This window comes from Balaenoptera ricei, chromosome 20 (assembly GCF_028023285.1).
Source record: "Balaenoptera ricei isolate mBalRic1 chromosome 20, mBalRic1.hap2, whole genome shotgun sequence".
Taxonomy (NCBI): domain Eukaryota; kingdom Metazoa; phylum Chordata; class Mammalia; order Artiodactyla; family Balaenopteridae; genus Balaenoptera; species Balaenoptera ricei.
In genome coordinates, this window is record NC_082658.1 from 20288944 (window position 1) to 20304127 (window position 15184).

At 58.5% G+C, this 15184-nt stretch overlaps 2 protein-coding genes across 3 annotated transcripts; both read right to left on the minus strand.

The window, feature by feature from the left end:
• Window positions 1-925: 925 nt before the first annotated feature.
• LOC132354679 (keratin, type I cytoskeletal 15) lies at window positions 926-5929 on the minus strand. Its single transcript, XM_059906628.1, has 8 exons — window positions 4773-5929; window positions 3869-3951; window positions 3629-3785; window positions 2992-3153; window positions 2781-2906; window positions 2483-2703; window positions 2005-2030; window positions 926-1306 (listed from the first exon to the last, which is right to left on the minus strand). The coding sequence occupies exons 1-8, from the start codon at window positions 5253-5255 to the stop codon at window positions 1212-1214; spliced, it is 1353 nt and encodes a 450-aa protein (XP_059762611.1). The 5' UTR covers window positions 5256-5929; the 3' UTR covers window positions 926-1211.
• A 4570-nt stretch (window positions 5930-10499) lies between these two features.
• Window positions 10500-14219, minus strand: KRT19 (keratin 19). 2 transcript variants are annotated; one of them, XM_059906630.1, is made up of 6 exons: window positions 13714-14219; window positions 12114-12196; window positions 11730-11886; window positions 11256-11417; window positions 11018-11143; window positions 10500-10886 (listed from the first exon to the last, which is right to left on the minus strand). In XM_059906630.1, exons 1-6 carry the CDS (start codon window positions 14131-14133, stop codon window positions 10632-10634), a joined length of 1203 nt encoding a protein of 400 aa, XP_059762613.1. In that variant the 5' UTR covers window positions 14134-14219; the 3' UTR covers window positions 10500-10631. The 2 variants fall into 2 exon arrangements, with proteins under 2 accessions (XP_059762613.1, XP_059762614.1); XM_059906631.1 differs by having other exon boundaries at window positions 13653-14042.
• Between the last annotated feature and the right edge of the window lie 965 nt (window positions 14220-15184).

Below are 15184 nucleotides of genomic sequence, written 5' to 3' on the forward strand. Positions count from 1 at the left end.
AAACCAGAAGCAACAAATCAGGTGTGCATGGATATCGCTGCTCTAATGAGCCCTCAGGTGGAGACTGGTGACAGGAGAGCAGGAGCAGGATTTAGACAGAGAAGGGCAAGTAGGGGTTGGTGTTGCTTTGGACTTAAGCTTGGAGAAATCAGGGAGGACTTCCTGGAGCTGGCGTTTTTCCCTCTGGGCACTTTCAGTGCTTCGTGGGGAGATGGCAGCTTCGGAGGGGATGGGGACCAGCTTTGCAGGGGGGCAGAGAGGGGAACTGGCTCAGCCGCTCTGGAGGTCAGGTGTGCCTGGCTGGAAAAGAGGGGAGGTTCAGGGGGTACATATGGTGAGGGCCAGAAGCAAGGAGGAAGGTCCTGGCAATGAGCTGTGAAGAACCAGGGCCTGGGGTCCCAGAACAAGCCCTGGTCTTGGAGTCATACAGGTGTGGGGCCCAGCCCCAGCCCTGCTGCTTACGATCCATCCACGAGGCCTCTGGGCAAGTCATCAGCCTGACTTCCTCATCTGTAAGTTTCTCTAAGTTCCCTCATCTCTAAGATGGAATAATAAATCCTGACCACCGGCAGTTGATTAAATGAGACCCATAGGTGGGTGTGCCTAGCACAGTGCCAACCATACAGTGGCGAACCAGAGCCATCTATTCAGTCAACCATCCAGTAAGTGATTAGTCCATGTGTCCAGCCCTGTGCTAAGTACAACACACTGCTCTAAGGAACCCCGCATCCTGCTTCCGTGATCACTAAATGGGGTAAGCAAGACAGCAAGTCATCTGAGCCACCTGATTTGTCCCAGGCGCTCCAGGTAACCCAAAGAGTGACCGCGCAGGGACGAGTTCAAAGTCAGGGGCAGATGGCAGCGTGTGGGCCCTGGGCTTCCTCAGAGGCCACCAACAAGAAAAACTGGACATACTACCAAGAGATATTTGCAAAAGGAAAAGCAATTCTTTATTGCATGGACATGGTACAATCTATGAGCTTGTTACACAATACAGCTGTTTCTTGCACCTCCCTGCTCTAAGGGAGGTGGGAAAGCTGGAGCGGGGTCCGGGAAAGCATGTGAAGCACCCAACTAGGAGATGAGGGACCCCTTGAACTGGACCCTCTGAAGGCAGGGCCTGGAGTTTGCTTTTCTGGTCCCTCCGGCCAGCTGTCCACTCAGCCTGGGGAGGGTGGGGATGACGGGGGTGTCTCTCCTGCGCTGGGCACTTAGATGTCTCTCTTTCGAGAAGAAACCACCTTCCCATCCACTGACTCCTCAACGTTGATACGGACTTTGCCACTGCCACCACCTCCCAGGGAGGCTGTAGAAAGAAGAGGCAAGCTTTAGAGTGGGAGACTCTCCCTGTCCTCCCTCCCAAGGGGCCAGGACCTTGGCTGAGCTCTGGGAGAACTGCACAGCACCCCTGATAATGGCCATTGGCCCATCCTCCCAGAGCTGCCAGGAGGACTGGTGCTGAATCACTCATCAAAGAGATTGGCGGCGGCAGCGGCAGGTATGCTTTGCACTGAACAAGAATGTTAGGGCTTTTAAGCTGTACATAAACAGAAATTAATCATGGGCATCTTACCATAAGTGCATGAAGGTGGGGTGGGCGGGGTGGGGGGGAGGCAGTGGGGGGGCTATGCCCTGGACAAAGCTTACTCATCCTGGAAGGTTCTGAGTAAATCTTCAATCCCTACCCTACCTGGGGCTGATAGAGGGGTCCCACTGGGGAAGAGGTACCTACTGGAATGGGCATGTCCCCACCCTATTGGGATGCTTGGCCTCTTTCACCTTCCTCCCCATTCCAAGAAGAATTGTGGCTTCAATAGCTTCCCTCTCCCCTCAACTCAGGAAGAGTTAAGTCTCTTGGACTTCTCTGGCGGTTCAGTGGTTAAGTCTCCACACTTCCACTGCAGGGGGCACAGGTTCAATCCCTGGTCGGGGAACTAAGATCCCACATGCCGCCCAGTGTGGCCAGAAAAAAAAAAAAAAAAGAAGAAGAGTGAAGCCTCTTACCTTCTCTGGTACCAATGCCAGCCATCCTGAAAGAGAGGGGGAAGCAGATGTAAGCAACGGACAAAAGCTCAGGTCTGCCTACAGGAGGCCCCAGGAGACAGCTAAGCCGTCCTCCCCAGCCCTCACACCACCCTCACTCCCACATCTGACTTCTCTAAAGCCTGGGACATCCTGAGAGCCACCCCCAAGCACACAAATTCTGATCTATGATAACACCCCATCTATTTCATGCTGGAAATGGAACCAGCCTTAAATCCAAGACCACAAGCCCAATTGCTATCATTTACAGAAGGCACACAGGTCCAGAGAGGTGACATGACCTGCCCAAGGTAACGGCCAAAGACCAGAGCGCAGAGTCCGGAACCTCTTACTCCTTGTTCTGTTCTCTTTTCACTGTAGATGCTGCACCTAAGATGACTCTCCCCGCCTCAACCACAACTGGCCCCTCCCTCACTGCCCCCTGCACCCGAGCCCCTGCCTGGCATCCTGGCCCTCCAGCAGGCTGCGGTAGGTGGCGATCTCCTGCTCCAGCCGCGCCTTGATGTCCAGCAGCATCTTGTACTCCTGGTTCTGGCACTCCATCTCACTGCGGAGCTCGCTCAGCTGGGCCTCGACGCTGCTGATGAGGCCCTGGATGTGCTGTAGCTGCAGGGCGTAGCGGCACTCGGTCTCCGCCAGCGTGCTCTCCAGCCCGGCTTTCTGGTGGGGCAGCAGAGGAGAAGGTCTGAGGGGAGCCGGGCCAGGGGGCAGCCACTGGGCAGGGGCAGCAGGTGTACCATGCTCAGCTGGGACTGCAGCTCCATCTCCAGCCCCTGCATCGTGCGTCTCAGGTCTACGATCTCCGCCTCGCTGGTCTGGATCATCTCTGCATTGGAGGCCACCTCCTCATTCAGCTCCTCCGTCTGTAGGTCACGCACAAGACAAGTGAGCTCCACGGGCCTCCCAGGAGCTCAGGGAGCTGGAGCGGGGCTGGCAGGTCAGGCCCACCTTGCTGAAGAACCAGGCCTCGGCATCCCGGCGGTTCTTCTCCGCCATGGCCTCGTACTGCTCCCTCATCTCCAACAGCACGCGGGTCAGGTCCACGCCCGGTGCTGCGTCCATCTCCACGTTGACCTGGCCGGCCAGCTGGTTGCTGAACTCCTTCATCTCCTGCAGGGTGGGTGGGGCCCATTCAGAGACAGAGGGCGGAAGCCAGAGCCGAGTCTGGGGTCCCACGTGCCAATCCCGGCTCCATCCCTAACTCACCACGTGACGTTGGCTCTGCCCCGTACCCACCCCGGGCCCCTGTTTCCCACTGCGCGTGAAGAGTTTTGATCGCAAGAGCCCCTCAGCACTAAGGGTCCCTCCTCCTCTCTAGGGCCTGCCGAGGGAAGACCTCAAGACGGTAGGGCCCTTGTGTGAGTTCATGAAGCAAATCAGGACAGCAGTGCCCACGGGCCGCCTGGCCTGGCTGTGGATCAGAGGAGAAAAGGGGTCTGGGTCGACAGTGCCCCTTCCTCTCCATGGGGACCCCTGTGTTGGGGGGCGTGCATATCTGAACCACGAAGCCCTTCCCCCAACTATGAGGAGACCCCAGAGGCCCCACTCTGCGTCCCATCAGCCCCAGCCACTGCCTGGCTCTCACCTCCTCGTGGTTCTTCCGGAGGTAGGCCAGCTCCTCGTTCAGGCTCTCGATCTGCAGCTCCAGGTCGCTCTTTGCCAGGGTCAGCTCGTCCAGCACCCTGCGCAGGCCGTTAATGTCGGCCTCCACGCTCTGGCGCAGGGCCAGCTCGTTCTCATACCTGGAAAGGAAGAGGGAACCCAGGTGAGGAAGGGTGAGGGGTCTGGGCCGCTTGAGTCGGGAGACAGGGCAGAAGGAGCATACTTGAGTCTGAAGTCATCCGCAGCCAACCTGGCGTTGTCAATCTCCAGGATAACCCGGGAGTTGTCGATGGTGGCCGCCAGGATCTGCAGGAGACAGGGAGCTGGAGGACCCCTCCCTCTTCCCTGCTGCTCTCCCCGCCCTGCACCCCAGGTGGGACCCCTCACTAAACATCTCCCCTCTGACACCAGCAACGGAAGCCTGTAGGACCCCGGGGCAGAGTCCAGGCCACCACTTGGTCTGCCCCAAGCCACCCTCCTCGTCTCCAAAACGTGAAAGACCAAGGAGCCAGGGTTGCAGGGAACCCCCTGTGGAAACTGCCTGGCCTGCAGAGGGTGCCCTCTTGGGGGTACTCCACCAGCCTCCCCTGTAAACAACTCATGGTCGCCAGCCTCCTGCACACCTTAACACAGCCATGCATCTACAGAACATTCCAGTCAGGGGGAAACTGGAGGGCAGCTGCAGAAACTGGTGCAGGTGAGTGAAGGGTGAGTGAGTGGCTGGGAGAGCCCATACCCAGTTCCAGGTCTCCTAAGGTCCAACAGTGCTTTTGCCACCCAAGACATTCGAAGGGTGAGGCAGGCAGTCCTGGCGTTCTGGACTCCTAGAACCTGAGGTTCATCTCTACACCTCCGTTCTTGCAAAAAAAACCAAAGGAACGCTCTAGGCAAAGCCCTGCAGGGTGTGAGCACTGCCCCCTCCTCGGCCCCTACTGGTCGAGACCAGTGTGCCAAGATGCCCCGCACTGCCAGGCTGAGCAGATGTTTGCGGGCATCCACACCTGGAACGCATTCCCCGTGCTCCAAGTTTGCTGAGGTTACACATCATTACCTGGGAAAGAAAGGATTTCCCCCAGGCGGCTGGCACCAGCCACCTGCTCCCCTCTCCCTGACACCTGAGGACTCACCTTGTCTCGGAGTTCTTCTATGGTCTTGAAGTAGGGGCTGTAGTCCTTGATCTCAGTGGGCCGTTGCTTCTGGTACCAGTCGCGGATCTTCACCTCCAGGTCAGCGTTGGCCTCCTCCAGGGCGCGCACCTTCTCCAGGTAGGAGGCCAGGCGCTCGTTGAGGTTCTGCATGGTGAGCTTCTCGTTGCCAGAGAGGAGGCCGCCACCGCCGAAGTCACCAAAGCCACCACCAAAGCCACCTCCAAGGCCACCTCCAAAGCCTCCACCCAAACCACTACCAGCCCCTCCACTGAAGCCGCCCCCATAGCCCACTGCTGACCCCGAGGAGACAAACCCGGCAGAAGAAGCTGAGATACTGCGGCTCCCACCTCCCCCATAGAGACTCCCCCCAGCAAAGCCTCCTCCCCCAGCCGTGAGGGAACCCCCCCAGGTCGAGCCACCCCCAAAGGTGGAGGAAGAAGTCTGCAGAAACGTGGTGCTCATGGCCAGGCAGCAGCCCTGAGCTCTCAGCGGCACAAGCAAAGCTGGCAGGAGGCGTGAGCTGGGCTGAAACCTGAGGGCTGCGCCTGTCACCCCCAGCCCCAGGCTCCTTATATACCCCTCCCAGGGTGTTGTGGGACCATGTCTCCTCCCCCAAAGGGAAGCCAACTCCTTCTGCGTTCCTGACAAACACAGCTTCCTGCACACCTCTACGTGGCTGGTATGGGGTTTTTCTTTTCTCTCTTTCTTTTTTTTTTTTTTTTAATGCAACAAAAGTGATGATTCAGAATGAACGGTGTTTTGCCCCGGGCCATGGTTTTAACACTTGGATTACAGGTTCATCTCTACACTCCAGGAGAAAATCGAAAGGAGCAAACTCGCATCACATCTGCCAGGCCTCCGCCTGCACTCTTAGAGGCTCAGGCCAACTCCACCCTCCGCTGGACTTCTCTGCTGCCCGCAGGTGGCCGGCTCCCTGCTCTCAGTTTGAGAATCCACTTTCCATCGCTGCCCTGTGTGGTCCCTCTCACAGACCCCATGTGCGAGCCTGCAGGCTCTGGGTATTGGCTGGCAGAGGTACACAGAGGAATGCAGGGCCCACGGGGATAGACTGAGGACAGGAGAGGGATCCTGAGTCAAGTTCCAGCTGAGGTGACCGGAGGGGCCAGCATCTGTCACTTCCCTGATGTTCCAAATGGACCCCTCTCCTCCTCTCCTCCCCCACCCACAGTCCCCCTCCTTCTTCTCCAGCTCCCCCTACCCCCGCCCTCAGCCCCATGGCACTGGCATCCTCACAAAAGCCAGCGGGCTCAGGGCTGACAAGGGGCTGATTGATAATCCCACCACCTGCCAACTACATGTCACTGAACCTTTGCTTGCTCCTGGGACGAGTTGGGGCAAACCTCTGCAGATAAGATGGGAGCAAATTCCAGAAAGCCCCTGCTTTCTCCAGGGAGAGGCAAGTCGCTGCACAGCGGGGCTAGATTAACCCTGTTTGTCCTGTCAAGCACCGTGGGGCTGGGGAGGGACCCGATCCAGAAAGCTGTACGTGCCTGAGCACCATGAGGAGGGAGGGGATAGAGGGGCTTGGCAGGCGGGCTGTAAGACACCTCGGAGATCTTGAAGGTCAAGGCACCGCTTCAGAGAGCAGGATGCTGAGGCCAGAGAGGGGAGTCCAACACTCAGGAGAGTCCTTTTCTCTGCCGCCAGCTCAGGGGCCCGCTCTCCGCTCTCCGGGGATACCTGATACCTGTGGGCAGTGCCACTGGAGGCGTGGCCTGGCCCTGTGGCTTTGGCTGCGGGGTTTAGAGAGAGCCAGTGGTGGGGAAGTGAGCAAGACCAGGCTGGAGAGTCAGGAGGAGGATTCCTGGACCACAGCTGCAGCACCGTGAAGTTGACGGAGCTCTGGATTCCCTGGGACCTGGCTTCAAGCCTGGCTCTACCCATCACTGCTTGGAAAACCTTGGACACGGTACCTTTCAAGTCTCAGTTTCCTTGTGGCAACGGGCACTCTCAGCTCCCACTTATGGGGAAGCCCTGAGGCCCAAGAGCCCCCATCCTGCCTCCTCCTTGCTCCCCGTCTTCTGAGGCACCGGATAGTGGGGTGCACGTCCAATACTTAGGACTCCCAAGTACCATCACCTGGGGGGACTTTTTTTTGTCCTTGGGCATCAGATCTGCCCTGTGAGTGACCATCACACTCTGCCATATTCTTCCATAACCAGCACCTATTGGGCAATGCGGGTCATTGTTATTATTGCTCTAATAACAGTAAATTCTTACTTCCACGGCATCCTTCACAGTTTACAAAGCACTTCTGCATCCACGCCTCCTCTGTTCCTCACAGCTAAGAAGATGATCCCTGCCCCTATTTCAGAAGAAATGAAATTGCAGCTCAGAGAGGGAAGTGATTTGTATAAGGTGGCACAGCTAGTAAGAGGGCATCGCCAGGACTCACTGGGTCCTCTGACCGCTCCCCCCCCACTCAAACAGGAGACAGGAAAAGAAGGTGTTCCCCTCCCCAGACCCCAGATTCCTGCACCTGAGCAAGGGTAGTGGAGTATTCCTGGTATGTGGGGGTGGGCTTCTCCTTGCCCAGCATCACAGTAAGCCAGCCTCTGAGTGCTGGGCCCAGACAGTGAGGTATTGTCTCGAGGGTGGGAGGATACTGTCTTTTCCTCTGAAAGAAAAATAATCAAACTCAGATCAACCATAGCTCATTAAAGCCTCTGCAGACATTACGGCCCCAGCAATTACCCCGGGGAAAAATTATGTGCCATCACCCCGGGATGAGGGAGGGCTGGACCCCAGCCAGCCTCTCTCTGCACCCTGTCTCCCCTCCAGCAGCCCCTCAAGGGGGCTTTCCCTACACTCTCAGGCCCAGGCCAGGCAGCAGCTGCCCCAGTCACAAATCCCTGGTTTCGGTCCAAACAGTTCCTATGAGCTCAAGGTCTGGGTGGCCGGAGTCTACTCGTAGCACCAGAAGGTGATGGCTGGGCAAGGGCAGAGATCAAGCTCCATTTGGCTCCAGCCCAGACTGCAGACCTGGGCCCTGCCCCAGGCAGCCTGCCCAGGTTGCTGTGCCAGTTTCTGTCCTTTGCCCACTGCAGGCAGACAGGCTGCCCCAGAGCCGGCCTTCCCTCCTTGGGATGGGACGATGCAGCCCAGTGGAAAGAGCCTGAGCTGGACTCCACCTCTGGGTGTGACTTAACATCTCCAAGCCAGGTTCCTGACTTAAAATTGGGTCATTTTCCCACTTACATGAGGTACTAAGAAGAGTCAAAATCAGAGACAGAAAGTGTAATGGTGGTTGCCAGGGGTGGGGAGGGAGAATGAGGAGTTATGGTTTAATGGGGATAAAGTTTCAGTTTTACAAGATGGAAAGAGTTATGAGGATGGAGGGTAATCATGCTTGCACAACAACGTGCACGCACAGAACTGCCACAGGACTGTGCACCGAGAAATGCGTAAGATGGTAACGTTTATGTTATGTGTATTTACCACAATAAAAAAATTTTAAAAAAAAACAAAACACTGACCCCATTAACACTGGCCCCAGCTACAGGGCCACGGTGAGCATTCAGCGTCACAGGGGGAGTGGGGACCTCCACAGACGTTAGGATCCTCCCTCACTCCTCCGCTCCCCAGGGAGATGCCAGGGTCAGAGAGAGGGCATGCCCTGGGGCCTGGAGAATTCCTCATTTCTCATTTATTAGTTATGTGGCTTTGAGGAATCAAGCCTCCTCTCTCCGAGCCTCAGTCTACCAATTGGAAAAATGGAAATAACTCTGGCCCAGTCTGACTCACGGGGATGGAGCAAGATGACGGACTGGAAATGCTTGCAAACTGAAGTGGTCATGATGACCAGCAGGGCTGGAAAGACCCTGCCCCCCCAAATCCCCTCCCCCCGCCTCTCGCTCTCTTTCCTCTATCCCAGCTGCTTCTGTCAACACGGTACCCCTAGTTTCAGCTCCCAGACTGAGACAGGAAAGTGTCCACACACACACACACACACAAACACACACACATGCGCGCGCGCACGCACACAAAGGAAAGCTTTCTTCCTGACACCCAGACCTGAGACCCCGTCACCAGCCCCACCTGTATGGGGCCCAGACCCCGCCTCACAGCCACATTCCAGGGGCCTCTGGGGCACAGGGAAGGGTTTCAGCTGTGACAACAGAGGCTTTCATGAACAGGGGACAAATATCTCTGGGCAGTCCCAGGCTGGGACTGGGGGTGCAGCCAGGCCTCTGGCCTCTAGCTCCAAGGCCTCCTAAGTTAAGTGGGAGAGTGGACCTATAGGTGCTGATGGCCAGAGCGGAATAGCTGGGGAGGTGGCAGAAGGGGCTCCTGGCCCAGGGCTGCGGCAGGGGAAGCGGGAAGAGCTGGGCTCTGGGGTCACCAGCCTGTGATTTGGAGTAAACTAATGAGCCTACCAAGCTCCACGGAAAATGGCGAGAAAAGCACCCCCTTCAGGATGAACACCAGGTATGGCGGGGTCCTGAGCCTCCTAGCGCAGTGCTGAGCACAGGTGGCAGAGCGACGATCTGTCCCCCCAGAGACCTTCCGCCTCACTCAGCCTCCTCCCTCACAGGGTCGGCCGCTGTCACAGACAGATCCACGGGGCCTGAACAGACCCGCTCAGCCTGAACCTCTCTGCTGGGGGAAGTGGGACTTATTTACCTTTAATTGGCCTCCGTTCTTGGCAGCTAAGTTGTAAACCACAGGGGCAGGACCATACCAACCGAAGGGCAGAGTTGTACCAGGAAGCTGGGACTTGCATTCCTTTGGGGGCCCAGGACGGGCCCCAGGCAAGCCAGTTTGGGGGGTCTCTGTGGGAGGTCTGGGTCACAGCTGGGTCCTATTCCAGGCTCTGGGCCCAGGTATGGGCTGGTGGGCGTAAGGGGCTTATGCAGGGCTGCCAGGGGATGGAAGGAGGTGTCAGTGCATGCGCACACACACCCCTACGAGGGCGCCCTCTACAGCTCTGTTCTGAGCTGGTGTCCGCCCCCTGACCCCAAAGCCCCAGTTTCTCCTTAAGTTAGGTGGAGAAACCTGTCAGGAGGAACTGCCTCAGGGGCCTTCACACAGAGCAAGACTGGAATGTACTGAGGAAATGGCACAAGCAGTGTCATCCTAGGAGACGGGGTGCAGGGGTGGCACTGTGGGTTAAGAATCAGGAAATGTAATTCTGGTCCTAGCTCTGCCATGTAGTTGCTATGTGGCCTTGGTCAAGTTACTTAACCTCTCTGAGCCTGTTTCCTACTCTATAGGATATAACTCATACTACCTTTCAGGGTTGTTTGATTAAATAGCACTTAGTAGGTGCTCAGTAAACATTAATTACAGATACACAAACACACACCAACCCTTGGGGTGAGTTCAGTGGAAAGAAAACTAAATCTGGAAGCAAAAACCAGTTTCAAATCCCACCTTTGCCATGTGTTAGAACAGTTATATATTACAACAACCCACCTCGCCTCTCTGAGCCTTAGTTTATCCCTCTGTAAAATGGGAGCAATGCTTATTTAACAACCTTGTTTTAGGGAACAGGTGAGATACAGGAAGACCTCTGCAAACAGGAATTCCTGTAACAGCTGGAGTTTGTGAGCGCCCTCCCTCCCCTTTCCTGGGAAAGCGGGGACTCTGGTCCAAATGAAACCTAAACAATAAAACCTAAACAGTGCCAAGGTCTGGCCCCCGCACCCCGCCCCGCCATGGGCTGAAATAACAAACTCAACGTCCTTCCTCCCCTGGGCCATAAAGTTTTATTGGAAGGTCAGGGGGAGAGCCAGGGATAAGGGTCCCTCCCCTCCCATGCCCCTACCCAGGGGAATTCCTCTGCAGCAGGGTAGGAAGGCCAGGAGGCTGCCAGACTCAGAGGACCTTCGGCGTGGGCAGGTTGTTGTAGAAGGCGTCCTGGCCCTCCAGCAGGTTTCGGTAGGTGGCGATCTCCTGCTCCAGCCGGGACTTGATGTCCATGAGGTGCTGGTACTCCTGGTTCTGCCGCTCGGTGTCGGCACGCACATTGCTCAGCTGGGCTTCGACACCACTGATCAGCGCCTGGATATGCGCCAGCTGGGCTCCGAAGCGAGCCTCCGTTTCGGCCAGCGTGCCTTCCAGGGCAGCTTTCTGAGGGCAGGGAGAGGGAAGGAGACTCAGCAGAGCCTGGTGCCCAGCGATGGCACGGGCCCAGCCACCACCCGGGCTGCCCGAGGCCGCAAGGACACGAGTGTGCGTCCCACAGGGCAGAGGGCACATACCATGCTGAGCTGAGACTGCAGCTCGATCTCCAGACCCTGGAGGGTACGCCGCAGGTCGGTGACCTCCGTCTTGCTGATCTGCAGCTGCTCCGTGTGGCCAGCGACCTCCCTGTTCAGCTCCTCGGTCTGCAGTGAGAGGAGGCAGAGGGAGTAAGCACTGAGGCAGACCCTTGCCTGGGAGCATTAAGCCCGCTCTCCTTGCCACCTCCCCAAGGGGCACCTGCCTCCCCCTCCATACCTGGCTGGTGAACCAGGCCTCAGCATCCTTCCGGTTCTTCTCAGCCATGACCTCATGTTGGCTTCTCATGTCGCTCAGGATCTTGGCTAGGTCGATGCCCGGAGCGGAGTCTACCTCCACGTTGACCTGACCTCCCACCTGGCCCTTCAGGACACTGATTTCCTAGAAAGATACAGCAGAGATGGGCATGTCAGGGCCCAGAGCCTGCTGGGCCTGAGCCACGTCACTCCCCTATCCCCCAGGCCATCGGGGGGCTGGTTTTCAGGTGCAGACCTAGGAGCCAGCACTGGGGTACAGACGGGGTCACCACCATCCCCTGCTGGAACCCTTGGGATCCACATGACACACTCAGGGCCAGGTCAAGGGTGCAGCAAATGTGGCCACAGTCAGAGGATACAGGATAAAAAAAAAAAAAGTGTCCTCAGCTCTGGGAAGCTGGGCTGGGATGGATGGGAAGCCCAGCTTGAAACCCACCTCCTCGTGGTTCTTCCGGAGGTAGGCCAGCTCCTCCTTCAGACCCTCGATCTGCACCTCCAGGTCAGTCCTGGCCAGGGTCAGCTCGTCCAGCAACCTGCGCAGGCCGTTGATGTCGGCCTCCACGCTCACTCGCAGGGCGTGCTCCGTCTCGAACCTTTCAGAGGAAAGAGTTGCAGTCAGGCCAGCATTTCCTCTGCACCTCTGAAGACTTGCCCACCTCCCCTGGGTTCAGGGGCCCATGGGGGATGGGGTGTGCTTCAGACCAGCTGGGGTGGGTGAGAGCAGAGTCCATTCCCCCCACGGCACTGAGCCCCATAAGGGCCTGAGATTGCCCCCCTCCCCTGCCCTGGCTCCTGCAGCCCCCAAGGCAGAGACACTCACTTGGTTCGAAAGTCATCTGCAGCCAAACGGGCGTTGTCGATCTGCAGGACTATCCTGGAATTCTCAATGGTGGCACCAAGAATCTGGAAGGCAGAAGGCAGGAGGTTGGCACCAGTTCAGTATATGGGCACTGTCCACCCACTTTCTTCCCAGAGGAGAGAGAAAAGCAAAGGAGTATGCGTGCCTGTGTGCCTCCACCGCCAGGAGACCAAAGCCTCGGCCACCCCAGGCTGCCCATCAGCCTGCTCTCTGGGAGGCCTTGGAATGGGTCCAGGCCCGGGAGCTGGAGCAGGAGAAACTACTGCGAGGGAGGCTGAGCCAGGGGGAAATGGGAAGGGCAGGGAGGTAAGCCTGGGGGAAAAGTCTCCACGACCCGCACCCAGGGAAACTCTAAATGCTCGTAGGGAGGCAACTTCTAGTGATTCGCAAACCAGACGCAGGGAGCACAGGGGTCACCCTGTGGTCTGACCCCCACTCAAAGCACATTCTGCCTTCAGGGAAGGGAAAGCCTTCTGTTGAGCACGTATTACGTGCTGGCACTTTGTGCCTCCTCTTTGAGGCAAAATGTATTCCCTCGTGTAGGTCACAGTTTATAAAGTTTGAAAGCACTACGCTCGTTGTTTACATCTCTAGCTCTCCCTCATCTACGGGTCTGGTCTAGGCCCCTGGCACCCAGCACCACGCCAGGCACAGGGTGGGCCCAGGCCTACGCTGTGGGGACTGTGCGTTTGGAGACCCAACGTGTGAGGCTGTTAAATGTCCCACTGGCTTTTGAAACATTTCTTCTGGACCCAGATCCCAGCTCCGAGCTGTTCCCTGTGGGCAGAGACCAAGCCCCACCCTGAAGGACCCTGAGGGCCCCCCAGCAAGGGGCTGTGGGTGAGACCTGGGGTCTCCACCCACACGGCACTGGGCCTCTGCACAGAGGTCTTCACAAGCTCAGCATTCGTCTCTCCTTTACCCAGTTCGGGGGCCACAGCATATGTCCCCCCTTGACCACGGGCCAGAGTTGGCCTCTCCCATTCTTCCTAGAGCGCCTCTAAGTCCCTAGTGGCCCCCTGGGCGGAGGGAGGGGCTTCAGCCTCAGCGTGATGGAAACCAGACCCGCCCGGCCGGGAGAAAAGGAATGCAGAGGGCCTCTCACCGGGGGCAGCAGAAGGCAGGTCTGGCCCGGCGAGAACCAGATTCCTCCCTGGCCAAACTCTTGCATTTCCCTGTTGCACAGCGACTCAGGTCCAGACCTCAGGGCAGCCCACAGCGCGCCCCATCTCTTCCCCCTCCTTCCTCCCCCCTTTCCCAGGCCTAGCCGACCGGCGCGCCTTCTTCCTCCCGCCCTCGAGTCCCCCACATTAACCCGCCGCCCCCACTTCCCCGCCCCACCACCCCCCCAGGCCTCCACTTCCTGCCCCGTGGTCCTGCCCCTCCTCCCCGGCCGGCTTCCCTCCGCCCCACCCTGCGGGCCCTCCCCGATCCTAACACTCGCTCCCGCCCCGGCCGGGAGGTGGCCCTGGCGCCCGCCGTCCCCGCCTCGGGCCTCACCCGGCCCGCGGGGCTGGGTATCCGCGGCAGGTGCACTTCCCGCGGCCGGGCCGCCTCCCACCTGGCCCCGCAGGTCCTCGATGGTCTTGAAGTAGTGGCTGTAGTCGCGGGCGGACCCGGGCCCCTGCTTCTGGTACCAGTCGCGGATCTTCTCCTCCAAGTCGTCGTTGGCCTCCTCCAGGGCGCGCACCTTCTCCAGGTAGGAGGCCAGGCGGTCGTTGAGGTTCTGCATGGTGACCTTCTCGTTGCCCGCCAGCAGCCCGTCGGAGCCGGCCAGGGCGCCCGCATAGCCGCCGCCGTAGCCCCCGGAGGAGGACGAGGACACGAAGCGGGCGGAGGACACCGACACGCCGCGGCCACCCGAGCCCCCGTGGATGCTGGGCGCGCGGAAGGCGCCTCCCGCCCCGAAGCGCATGGAGCCGCTGCCCAGACCCCCGAAGGACGAGGTGGCCGACGACTGGCGAAGGCTGTAGGAAGTCATGGTGAAGGAGGACGCGGGCGACACCGGTCGGAGTGGCTGCAGTCGGCAGGAGGAGTGGCGAGGCCCTCACCTGGCGCCTTTTATGCCCGGGGTTGGGCGGGGGAGGGGGGACGGTGTCGGGCGGATATCTGAGGGCCCAGGAATTTGCAGGCTCCTGAGTGCAAATACGGGCGCTCTCCCCATTGGTCAGTTCCTGGCGGCTCTGCTTCCGACTCTCCCCTCCCAGGGGCCAGAGGCTCCTGCCCTCCGGAGAGCTGCCCCACACCAGCCCACGCCGACGCCCAGCCGCACACCCCGCTGGCACACTCGTTCGGATCTTCACCCCGACCACGCGCACACTTAGATATTCCCGCAATTCACATTGCTGGCCCTCCCCCATTAAGATCACCCAGAGTTTGACACCCCCCAGGAATTATAGTTTTTCTTGAGAGTACACGCTGAGACGTCAGCCCCCCCAGTGATCCCTCACTCAGAGTCCCCCCATCATATTCTGAGCCCCTTCCTTGTGATCAAAATTAACCCCCCCAAAGTACATTCACCTGATTCCTACGCCCCACTGGGAATTACAGCCTCTCAGAACCTGCCCCTTGGGGATCACCCACACCCTGACCCCCCCTCAGTCCCCCACATGAGGTGCTCTGAGCTGCAACTTCCCAGGCCTCCTGAGACAAAGCCGCCCCACCCTGCTGTGGCCATACAAAGCCCCAAGGTGACAATAGGCTCCTGGGAACAGCTGCTGGGAGGGGTTCTGCAGCTGGACTGTAAAAGTCACCTTCAGAATCCGGAGCTCAAGCCAGAACCCCACCTGGGAGCTGAACCCCCGACTCAGTACTCTCACCAACCATCCACCCACGCTGCCCCCCCACAACCAGGACAACCCTCTACCCTCCAACCCCAAAAGCATGCATTCGACACAGACTTACTGAAGTGATGCTGTAGTGAGGCATCTGAGCCTAAGGGAGGCGAGTAACTCGCCCATGAGATTTTAGCACCTGCCGCCCAGAGACAGGATGGAATCCCTCCCTCCTGTGAGCATCTCCAAGGAGGGTGT

What these genes read in the sequence shown, in the direction of transcription:
- LOC132354679 (XM_059906628.1), bottom strand. Translation starts at nt 5,255, where the DNA reads ATGAGCACCACGTTTCTGCAGACTTCTTCCTCCACCTTTGGGGGTGGC. An exon ending in AGGCCTGGTTCTTCAGCAAG is followed by an intron (nt 2,907 to 2,991) that starts GTGGGCCTGACC and finishes CGTGACCTACAG; the next exon opens with ACGGAGGAGCTGAATGAGGA. An exon ending in CTGGAGGGCCAGGATGCCAG is followed by an intron (nt 2,031 to 2,482) that starts GCAGGGGCTCGG and finishes CCTCTCTTTCAG; the next exon opens with GATGGCTGGCATTGGTACCA.
- KRT19 (XM_059906630.1), bottom strand. Translation starts at nt 14,133, where the DNA reads ATGACTTCCTACAGCCTTCGCCAGTCGTCGGCCACCTCGTCCTTCGGG. An exon ending in TCGAGGACCTGCGGGGCCAG is followed by an intron (nt 12,197 to 13,713) that starts GTGGGAGGCGGC and finishes TCTGCCTTCCAG; the next exon opens with ATTCTTGGTGCCACCATTGA. An exon ending in TGCAGTCTCAGCTCAGCATG is followed by an intron (nt 10,887 to 11,017) that starts GTATGTGCCCTC and finishes CCCTGCCCTCAG; the next exon opens with AAAGCTGCCCTGGAAGGCAC.